This window comes from Diaphorina citri, unplaced genomic scaffold (assembly GCF_000475195.1).
Source record: "Diaphorina citri unplaced genomic scaffold, Diaci psyllid genome assembly version 1.1 scaffold2648, whole genome shotgun sequence".
Classification (NCBI taxonomy): domain Eukaryota; kingdom Metazoa; phylum Arthropoda; class Insecta; order Hemiptera; family Psyllidae; genus Diaphorina; species Diaphorina citri.
This window is the reverse complement of record NW_007380065.1, coordinates 21,449-33,500: the sequence shown is the minus strand read 5'-3', so window position 1 is coordinate 33,500 and position 12,052 is coordinate 21,449. Positions and strand designations below refer to the sequence as shown.

General features: G+C 38.1%; 1 protein-coding gene across 1 annotated transcript in view; it reads left to right on the top strand.

Moving 5' to 3' along the window:
• Window positions 1-2,423: 2,423 nt before the first annotated feature.
• LOC103519288 (UNC93-like protein) overlaps window positions 2,424-12,052 on the top strand; it is a 15,786-nt gene continuing 6,157 nt past the window's right edge. The window contains exon 1 of the mRNA XM_026830845.1: window positions 2,424-2,596. Within this exon, the coding sequence (XP_026686646.1) occupies window positions 2,471-2,596 (126 nt within the window). The 5' untranslated portion in view covers window positions 2,424-2,470. The remainder of the gene's footprint in view (window positions 2,597-12,052) is intronic.

Below are 12,052 nucleotides of genomic sequence, written 5' to 3'. Positions count from 1 at the left end.
TAACGGAAGGATAAATAATTGATCTTACAGACAAACAATGTAAAATCTTCCAGTTAAAACTTAGAACTCAACTCGTTGGTTCTACAAATTATTTTTATCCATTCTAAAGTCCACAGTTCTAAACGGTAGCTTATCCTAAACATCTTTGTACTAGGTAGATTCGGACTACTATCACCTCAGAATCAGCGAGGACCTAATAGTGAAAAAAGAAGTTGTCTCTACATGCCAAGGCTTTAAGCTTTAAGTGATCGATTTTATTCTTTCTTAACCCATTCTGGGACTTCTTATTCTAGGGAGCAAAAAAAAATCTCTGGATAGTTGATTTCGTCGGTATAGTGTAGGGTTGCCAACCGTACGTTATTTCCCGGAACAATCCGTATTTTTGTCAAAAATCAAATGTTCCGCCGGAACACACCTTTGTTCCGTTTTTTTTTTTTTAAATCTATGGAAAATACGGGAACTGACTAATAAACAGAAAAAAATTACAAAAAAAAAAAAAGTTTAAAAAGATAGGTATAGGTACGTACGAAAAACACAAAAACCCGCGAGACAAGTAGGTATTTTTTCAGCCTTTTAGCATGTGATTTTTAGTAACACGGATTCAAAAACGGATTATTTGTAATTTAGTACCTATCCTTAGCCTTAGGTAAAGCAGTTTTACCCAAGGATAGGTACAAGGATATTTTTATTTCGAATTACTTCATTGGTATTTGTTCTTTTTTTTTATTTGATGCAAAATAGTTTTTTGTTTGGGGGGGGGGGTGCATGCCTTTGTTCCGGGTAAAAATCGGGAAATCCGTATTTTTTCACCATTTTGCCAGTTTGTTCCGTATATGCCGAAAAAAAAGTTGGCAACCCTAGTATAGTGGCAAATTGAACTTTGAGATTTCTGCACCTCACAGCTCACAGCTGCAGCTGATGAATCGTTATAACCAAATTCAATTCTGTAAACCTAATTTATGTCAACATTGTTTTGTTATTTCATGTGTTGGTCTTTGTTATCAATTCTTTGTTTATTTATTTTGCGGAATAAAAACATCGGTGTTCATCTGTCCATAACTTAAGTCTCAATCAATAAATATGTAGAGTAGAATTTTAGAATAGAATATACAGGTACCTTGTTTATCCTGCCCGAATAGGACTGAAAAGGCCCTTTAACCCAGCAGTCTAAACAAGGTCTCGTATATTTGATGGGTTAAAGAATACTATACACCAGAAAAAAAGAATACACCAGAGTTAGGAAGAAAGAGGAGAGAGTGACACCGAAAGGGTTAACTTCATTGATAAGAAATCAGTAAGAGACTACCTTCACATTGATTGGCTTCGCGATTGAATCAGGACTTATCTCCCTTTATCAATAAACCAATAATCAGTCAAATCAATAAAATGATACAGTCATCCATTCTGTCTAGTGTCACCCAACCCAAGTACGCTATTAATCATTTGGTACTGTCATCTTAGGATCAATATTGGCTGCTCGAAACTATACATCATACATTTAGAAATAGATATCAAAATGTTTTGCCATTTTTAGTCCGTCCTTCCTTTATTATTACAATAGTAATAAAAAAGGTATAAGGGACGGACTATTGTATTCGCTTCGGTGTCGTCTGTCGGTCGGTCGGTTAAACCAATAATCAGTCAAATCAATAAAATGATACAGTCATCCATACAGTCTACTGTCACCCAACCCAAGTACGCTATTAATCATTTGGTACTGTCATCTTAACATCAATATTGGCTACTCGAAACTATACATCATACATTTAGAAATAGATATCAAAATGTTGTGCTTTTTTTTTTCTTTTCGCCTTAGGGCCCTCCTGATTTAATAGCAGTGTCCCTTGAATTTCTCTGCGGGGCCCTTTAGTGCCCGGTGAGATTCGAACCCCGAACCTTCCGCATGGCAAGCAAGCGCTTTACCACTGGGTTAACCGTGCTTCACCATCTTCTTTAACCAGTATCAAGCGTGCCGGGAGGCGCGCGAACGTCAAGAGTTCGAAGCGCCGCCCGGCCTATATATTAACACGAAACAGAATTTCATCGTTTTTCGGCATTTCTTTAACCATTTCCTCCCCTCTTCCCGTAAAGGTCTTTTTACCAGGAACACGAAAATGGTGGTGCAAATTTTGTCCAGAGAACCATAAAGCCGTTACTTTCTGGTGTTCTCGTGTTGACCCAGCACCTAAATGGGAAGTATTGTGTCTTTTCTCGCCCATCTGATGAGAGGCATACTACGATTTGGGCATGCTCCGACACAGGCCACAAGCGTCTAGTGTAGCAGTTGTTCCATTGCTACGAAATAAAAACGGCGGTGGAACACTCATCTTTAAAAAAAAAGAAAAAATAACCGTGCTCCACCATCTTCTTTAACCATTTTAATCTTTAACCAGTATTTCTTTAACCATTTCCTCTTTCTCTTCCCATCCTCAGATATGGAGAGAAGCAAAGGAAGACGGAAGGCAAAGAGATGGGAGGTCTGGAGCTACTCTCCGCCACTGCCTATCAACTGAAGAAACCTTACCAGCAGCTGCTCATCCCTATCACCATATGGATCGGTATGGAACAGGCCTTCATCGGTGCTGACTTTACTCAGGTAAGCAATGGGTGACTTTACTCAGGTAAGCAATGGGTGACTTTACTCAGGTAAGCAATGGGTGACTTTACTCAGGTAAGAATCAACAATGGGTTACTTTCCTCAGGTAAGAATCAGCAATGGGTGACTTTACTCAGGTAAAAATCAGCAATGGGTGACTTCACTAGTGTAAGAATCAACAATGGGTGACTTTCCTCAGGTAAAATCAGCAATGGGTGACTTTACTCATGTAAAGCTCATCCCCATCACCATATGGATCGGTATGGAACAGGCCTTCATCGGTGCTGACTTTACTCAGGTAAGCAATGGGTGACTTTACTCATCAGGTAAGAATTAACAATGGGTGACTTTACTCAGGTAAGAATTAACAATGGGTGACTTTACTCAGGTAAGCAATGGGTGACTTTACTCGGGTAAGAATCAACAATGGGTGACTTTACTCAGGTAAGAATCAACAATGGGTGACTTTACTTATGTAAGAATCAACAATGGGTGACTTTCCTCAGGTAAGAATCAGCAATGGGTGACTTTACTCAGGTAAAAATCAGCAATGGGTGACTTCCCTCAGGTAAGAATCAGCAATGGGTGACTTTACTCGGGTAAGAAATGGGTGACTACTCAGGTAAGAATCAAATACATATAGGTTAAAACACACCTGATTCCAGCCATTCATGCTCTCAGACCGTCGGAAGTTGGACGTGTTTGGCGGAAAAATCTTGAGATCTGTCAAACGCTCAGCCGGTCTGAGCATGAGTAGTCCGCTCAGCCGGTCCGGTCTCAGCTGGCATAATTTGAGCATGAGTAGCTGGCATAATTTGAGCATGAGTAGCTGGCATAATTTGAGCATGAGTAGCTGGCATAATTTGAGCATGAGTAGCTGGCATAATTTACCGTCTACGCTAATCCTGAGCGATGCACGACAAGCGACAACTATTGGTGTATATCCCATTCCCGCAACGCAGCCGGGGTTATTTAGGCCTTGCGGAGTTATATTGGGGGCTCTGAATGAAGTAGATAGGTGCTTATATGTAAAAAAAAAATCTGCAAATCCTTTGATCTTACCTACTTTATTTGAGTTCCCGATCGACTGTAATGTAGACCCACCTTAACATGCATATTGCATAGGTAGGTATACTATACATAATAGGCATTAGGATACCAACTGAACTAGATATTTCTAAATACCACAGCTGAAATAACTCACAACCAACTCCCAACTCGGACATACATCAAAAGCTTTCAGACCAATCGGAAAGTTCAAAAAGTTGCACGCTTGATTTGTGACCGTGTGTGTGGGTAGGTAACACATTCTGCAATGGAATTTTAATGACTAATATTTAACTCAATCTCAGAATTCATTTTCAGTTAGGTGTCTAGGCTAGGTAACATAAGTATGAAAATCAAGAACTCTCTAACTTAGCTGTCTAATATCTTTCTAGGTAGGTACGTACTACATACCTGTATTTAGTAATACATAACATTTATGTATGGATAACAGAGGAGGCAATAACTTTCATAGCGTTAACATTATCAAGTTAACCTTTTGAGATAAGTTAACAGTCACACTTGGATAACTTAGGTACCTACTAAGAAAGTGAGAATTTTTTTTTTTCTTCCTTTTTCGATAATTTACATACCTATGTATGGATAACAGAGGAGGCAATAACTTTCATTATCTTTCATAGCGTTAACATTATCAAGTTAACCTTTTGAGATAAGTTAACAGTCACACTTGGATAACTTAGGTACCTACTAAGAAAGTGAGAATTTTTTTTTTTCTTCCTTTTTCGATAATTTACATACCTATGTATGGATAACAGAGGAGGCAATAACTTTCATTATCTTTCATAGCGTTAACATTATCAAGTTAACCTTTTGAGATAAGTTAACAGTCACACTTGGATAACTTAGGTACCTACTAAGAAAGTGAGAATTTTTTTTACACTTGGTATCAAAGGGTTAATCTAGATTATTTTGATTATACACTTGGTATCAAAGGGTTAATCTAGATTATTTTGATTATACACTTGGTATCAAAGGGTTAATCTAGATTATTTTGATTATACACTTGGTATCAAAGGGTTAATCTAGATTATTTTGATTATACACTTGGTATCAAAGGGTTAATCTAGATTATTTTGATTATACACTTGGTATCAAAGGGTTAATCTAGATTATTTTGATTATACACTTGGTATCAAAGGGTTAATCTAGATTATTTTGATTATACACTTGGTATCAAAGGGTTAATCTAGATTATTTTGATTATACACTTGGTATCAAAGGGTTAATCTAGATTATTTTGATTATACACTTGGTATCAAAGGGTTAATCTAGATTATTTTGATTATACACTTGGTATCAAAGGGTTAATCTAGATTATTTTGATTATACACTTGGTATCAAAGGGTTAATCTAGATTATTTTGATTATACACTTGGTATCAAAGGGTTAATCTAGATTATTTTGATTATACACTTGGTATCAAAGGGTTAATCTAGATTATTTTGATTATACACTTGGTATCAAAGGGTTAATCTAGATTATTTTGATTATACACTTGGTATCAAAGGGTTAATCTAGATTATTTTGATTATACACTTGGTATCAAAGGGTTAATCTAGATTATTTTGATTATACACTTGGTATCAAAGGGTTAATCTAGATTATTTTGATTATACACTTGGTCGTGTGAGCACACTAATGGGTATATCAGTCCTCAGGATGAGCATACCCCAATTACAGCGCCATGTCCTCTATAAGGTCACCTGATAATGACGGACCTAAGATTACCGGGTATCTGGAACTATGGGTGGTTAAAGTGACTCGAGCATGGTGAAAAACTGGCCGGGTGACCGCCATGTCCTGTAGAGCGGACAGAGGACACTACTTGGTCACATGATCTTAATATTTGTTTAAAAAATAATAATAATAATAATAAATAAGAGGTTTGATAGCGGTAACTGTAACTGCTAAGGTTTTACCGTCCCGAAATGGAAGAGAAGAAGGAAGGACAGGATAGGAGAAAGCCAGCCGTTCTGAGAACGAACATTATTCGTTTAGGATGAAGTTCATCCTGGGTGGGAATCTAATCTGCGACCTAGTGCTTATAAGGCAGGCGCGCTACAATCCAAGCTTACTATTAGTCTGACAAATTTACTTCTGAGCTCAGAAAAAATAAAGCTGTGCGTCTACCCTGTATAATTAGTTACGTACCTGATGGCCATTTATGTACCTGGTCATTTTCCGGTTCGGTCGAGTGGATCTTTTGATTCACCATGAGCCAAAGAAAAATCTGCTCCATGCTTGCTCGATGTCATAAAACAGAAATAGGTAAGGGCAGTTCCTTGGACAGTAGTCCAATTCGGATAACATTACAGGTACCTTCTTCTGTTCAGAAGGTTGCTTTATTATTTCCTCCACATTCTGTCTCCAGTGCTCTAAATCACCAAAGTATGGAAGAGAATGCCCTAGGCATTAATCCCGCCCCTGAGTTAGAATTTTTCAATAACCGAGATTAACTGAGCAAAATGCCTGGAACTCCCCAGTGTTCCCAGTATACCTTTAACATAATCTCTATGGAGTATCCGATGGAATGGTTTACCTGCCTTGGTGGTTTAATAGGCGCTCTAGAACCAGTAGGGCGCGGAGCTCTCGACCAACATTTTGAGTTTCGTTTATGTTTTTAGTTTGATAACTATGCATCTAATAGGGAGCGCGCAGCGCGACCGTATTTTTATTATTTTCCACAAGTTCGGCCATGCCTTTTCCACAAGCTTGGCCATGCCTCGGGATGAACTAGCAGGATTCCGGAGCGAAGCGACGGAATTCAGCTAGTAATTAATAAGAACGCTCTTTCAAGCCATCCTAGAGATTCGTCTGTCTGAAAGGAGAAAGGGGAATCACCTTTGTTTAGTTTGGTCTTGATGGAGTATTTCACAATCTCTGCATCATCAATACACTCTCTGCGTCATCAATGGCTTCAATAATATAGCATCAATAACTTCAATAATAGCAGCAAAAATGGCACACTAAGACTTAAAATTGCCAAGGACGAACGTTGTATCGAGTACCTCTGGTATTGAAGGGTTAATCTAGATTATTTTGATTATACACTTGGTATCAAAGGGTTAATCTAGTTTATTCTGATTATACACTTGGTATTGAAGGGTTAATCTAGATTATTTTGATTATACACTTGGTATTGAAGGGTTAATCTGGATTATTTTGATTATACACTTGGTCGTGTGAGCACACTAATGGATCATACAATTTGCCAATAGCACCTGATAGACGCAATCGACAATTTGTTCGAAGTGAGAGACCTCATGATGGATTGGCACCTCGGAATGCATAGGTTGTTATTTGATCACGGAGAAGGAGATGGGGGACACGGTTGGCCCAGTGGTAGTGCGCTTGCTTGCCATGCAGAAGGTCCCGGGTTCGAATCCCACCATCGACAAAAATTTGCACTCGTTTTTCGATTGCAAATATTTCAACGGGTTACTTTCTGGTGTTCTCGTGTTGACCCAGCACCTAAATGGGAAGTATTGTGTCTCTTATCGCCCATCTGATGAGAGGCATACTACGGGATGGGCATGCTACGACACAGACCACATGCGTCTAATGTAGCAGTTGTTTCATTGCTACGAAATAAAAACGCAAAATTCACTTTATTACACACCAAATCCCAAATAAAGGACAAAAAAACCCGGTCTCCCGATTGCAAAACCTAGTGTAACACACACTCAGCCATTGGTGGCTGTAAAAGAATTTCTGTATCTACCCTGCAGAACCGTAATTCAATCAAATACCTACTTACTTATGTTGTTATTATTATAGGTCCTATTCTAGGTCCTACTTACATACATATGTATTATTATAGGTCTTGGGTATCTTGAGCCCTAGTGTCATAAACAACCGTCTCACTGTCATAAACTGTCATAAATAGTGTACGGTTTCAAGGGTAAAGTCATAAAACCGAGATTAACTGAGCAAAATGCCTGGAACTCCCTAGTGTTCCCAGTATACCTTTAACATAATCTCTATGGAGTATCCGATGGAATGATTTACCTGCCTTGGTGGTTTAATAGGCGCTCTAGAACCAGTAGGGCGCGGATTTAATCCCAGCCAAGGCAAGGTATTTTATTAGGTACCATTCATTTGATTGTAAGCTGCACTGAAGCATCAATTCCAAACATCTAATTCGCCAAAATTTGTTTCAGTCTGACTTGAGAGTTAGAATTTTTGTTCATAAAATGGGATGTAAAATGCGATCCAAAGGACTGAATCACTCGGTTCCATTTCTGTTTCTACCAAATTTCAGTGAAATGAGACAAACGGTTCGAAAGTTGTAAAAATTTCGCCTGCGGCGCTGAAAATTTCAAGTTCGATCAGCTCAAACTGGGGGCCCCGCGCCTTTGAAACTGCCCCGGGCCCCGCGGGGGGCTAATCCGGCCCTGTACGTACTACATACCTGTATTTAGTAATACATAACATTTATGTATGGATAACAGAGGAGGCAACAACTTTCATAGCGTTAACATTATCAAGTTAACCTTTTGAGATAAGTTAACAGTCACACTTGGATAACTTACTAAGAAAGTGAGAATTTACATATCTATTTTTTTTTATTTTATTTTATTTTTTTTTCGATAATTTACATCTTTTCTAGCTTTTAGTCCTTGCAGGGAAACTACATAATATGGCTGGGTTTTAATAAATAATCCATTCTGCCTTTTAACTATCGAATATACCTAGGTAATTATGGCTTCTTTTTTTTACATTCTGCTTTTTTAATCATTTATAACACTATCCATTATGGGAGTTCAAAATCAGTTTGAGTCGTGATATAGGGGCGTGGTCAGGATAACAATCAAAGTCAGATCTTGATTGCAGACATTTTCAAGTACCTGGGAGTTTAATTTTCATTTTAATTTGTGAGATTTAAGAGAAAAAAATCCTTAAGTAGTTATGTAGATGTAGGTATTTAGCCATTAAAAATTTTGCGTGTTGATTAAAATCATAGGGTGTATCAAAAGTAAAGAACCTATAGGTACTTAGTTATGCCTGCCTCTATACACTTGGTATGAAAGGGTTAATCTAGTTCAGTCTGATTATACACTTGGTATCAAAGGTGAATCTAGTTCAGTCTGATTATACACTTTCTATCAATAGGTTAATCTATTTCATTTTGATTATACACTTTCTATCAAAAGGTTATCTATTTCATTTTGATTATACACTTGGTATCAAAGGGTTAATCTAGTTTATTTTGATTATACACTTGGTATCAAAGGGTTAATCTAGTTTATTCTGATTATACACTTGGTATCAAAGGGTTAATCTAGATTATTTTGATTATACACTTGGTATCAAAGGGTTAATCTAGTTTATTCTGATTATACACTTGGTATCAAAGGGTTAATCTAGATTATTTTGATTATACACTTGGTATCAAAGAGTTAATCTAGATTATTTTGATTAGCCCTATCACCATATGGATCGGTATGGAACAGGCCTTCATCGGTGCTGACTTTACTCAGGTAAGCAATGGGTGACTTTACTCAGGTAAGAATTAACAATGGGTGACTTTACTCAGGTAAGCAATGGGTGACTTTACTCAGGTAAGAAATGGGTGACTTTACTCAGGTAAGAAATGGGTGACTTCACTCAGGTAATAATTAACAATGGGTGACTTTACACAGGTAAGAATCAGCCATGGGTGACTTTACTCAGGTAAGAACCAGCTCAAAATATCTGCCTATAACTTAAAATTTAGAGCCTTTTTAACAAGACAGAGCTGTGCGTGTGAAATTCTCGTGAAATCTCGAGAATGGCACAGTGATATCACGAGATTTTTTTTCGGTAAATGAACGGTGAATAGGTATAGCTATAAAAGATTCCTGCCTACATAGGTGCCTACCTGAAAATAAAATTAAAAATATAGGTATAGACTCGAAAATCCTTTGATCTTACCTACTTATATGGATTCCAGTCCATGTCGATCGATTTCGGTCAACTGTAAAGTAGGCGCACCTCAATATAATTATGTAGTTACAAACCATAGGTAAAATAATAATGCATTTCTATCAGGTCACTAACTGGACTACATATTTTTAAATACCAGCTGAAATAATTTACAACCAACTCGGACATACATCAAAAGTTTTCAGGCCAATCGGAAAGTTCAAAAAGTTGCACGCTTGATTTGTGACCGTGTGTGTGGGTAGGTAACACATTCTGCAATGGAATATGGAATGTTAATGGCTAATATTTAACTCAATCTCAGAATTCATTTTGCATTTAAGTTTCTACGTAACGTAGGTACCTATATTTAGTAGGTATGAAAATCAAGAACTCTCTAACTTAGCTGTCTAATATCTTTCTAGGTAGGTACGTAAGGTTCGAGACTTGGGTCAGAAGCCTGGGACTCAAAAAAGGGTGGACATCTAGGTGGATAAAATTACATACCTATACTAAAAGTAAAAAAAAGGCGTTGACGTATTACTGAACGTTGGGTCGTAAAAATGCCCTTTTTCATTCAAGCAGGATAAGAAATAGGTTTACGATAATACTCGTAATGTCCGGTTTTAAAAGCTTTTGATTATACACTTGGTATCAAAGGGTTAATCTAGATTATTTTGATTATACACTTGGTATCAAAGAGTTAATCTAGTTTAGTCTGATTATACACTTGGTATTGAAGGGTTAATCTAGTTTATTCTGATTATACACTTGGTATTGAAGGGTTAATCTAGTTTATTCTGATTATACACTTTCTATCAAAAGGTTATCTATTTCATTTTGATTATAGGTTTCAGTCGCGAATCAAGGGTTCCTCTAACACAAGACCCTTTCAGTCACAAATTAAAGGCTTTCCCTAACACAAGACACTTGTTTTTCATCCCCCAGGTGCGGCACATGATGAAGGCGCGCCGCCAAAAGCGACTCGCAGAGGATCCGAAGGCCGCCGCCATTGCCGCCGCTGAGGCTAAGGCCGCCCAGGTTGTCGAAGAAACAGACGACGAACGAGACGACATCGACGACGAGATTATCGTCACGCACTTGTAGACCTGTCGTCATGCACTTGTAGACCTGGCGTCACGCACTTGTAGACTTGGACGACATTGCCCTGACGTATTCTGCCGTCCATTACACGATATTTGGTCCTTCATCGATGGATTCAATCTACGAAGACGGATTCAATGATATTTTTAACGGATTTGATCCTAAAATGACGGATACCAGCTGTCATTATACAAGATTTGGTCTTACAACGACGGATATCAGCTGTCATTATACAGAATTAAATTTGGTCCTACGAAGACGGATCACTGATTATACACTTGGTATCAAAGGGTTAATCTAGATTATTTTGATTATACACTTGGTCGTGTGAGCACACTAATGGGTATATCAGTCCTCAGGATGAGCATACCCCAATTACAGCGCCATGTCCTCTATAAGGTCACCTGATAATGACGGACCTAAGATTACCGGGTATCTGGAACTATGGGTGGTTAAAGTGACTCGAGCATGGTGAAAAACTGGCCGGGTGACCGCCATGTCCTGTAGAGCGGACAGAGGACACATGATCTTATTTGTTAAAATAATAATAATAAATAAGAGGTTTGATAGCGAGAACTGTAACTGCTAAGGTTTTACCGTCCCGAAATGGAAGAGAAGAAGGAAAGCCAGCCGTTCTGAGAACGAACATTATTCGTTTAGGATAAAGTTCATCCTGGGTGGGAATCTAATCTTCGACCTAGTGCTTATAAGGCAGGCGCGCTACAATCCAAGCTTACTACTAGTCTGACAAATTTAATTCTGAGCTCAGAAAAAATAAAGCTGTGCGTCTACGTCTACCCTGTATAATTAGTTACGTACCTAATGGTCATTTATGTACCTGGTCATTTTCCGGTTCGGTCGAGTGGATCTTTTGATTCACCATGAGTCAAAGAAAAATCTGTCCCATGCTTGCTCGATGTCATAAAACAGAAATAGGTAAGGGCAGTCCTTGGACAGTAGTCATTTTCGGATAACATTACAGGTACCTTCTTCTGTTCAGAAGGTTGCTATATTATTTCCTCCACATTCTGTCTCCAGTGCTCTAAATCACCAAAGTATGGAAAAGTATCTTACCTACAAGTGTAATAGCCAATAGCCAATGGAAAAGCAGAATTTTGAATTTGGACGAATCATATCGAAATATGGAATTGTAAATACTTTTCCATTTTCCATACTTTGGTGATTTAGGTTTAGGGCACATGTGACTCTGTCCTCAGCCATTCTCTTGCATTCTTCAAACGTTTATGTTTTGGATAGGATAAACAAAATTCGATCTAGCCTAGTTTGGAGTAAGTGCAGCTAGATCGCGATTCCCTCCCGGGGCGGATTTTGTCCTGGTTTGTTTTTTTTTTTTTTTTGGTTTTAAAAGATGGGGGTTCCACCCCC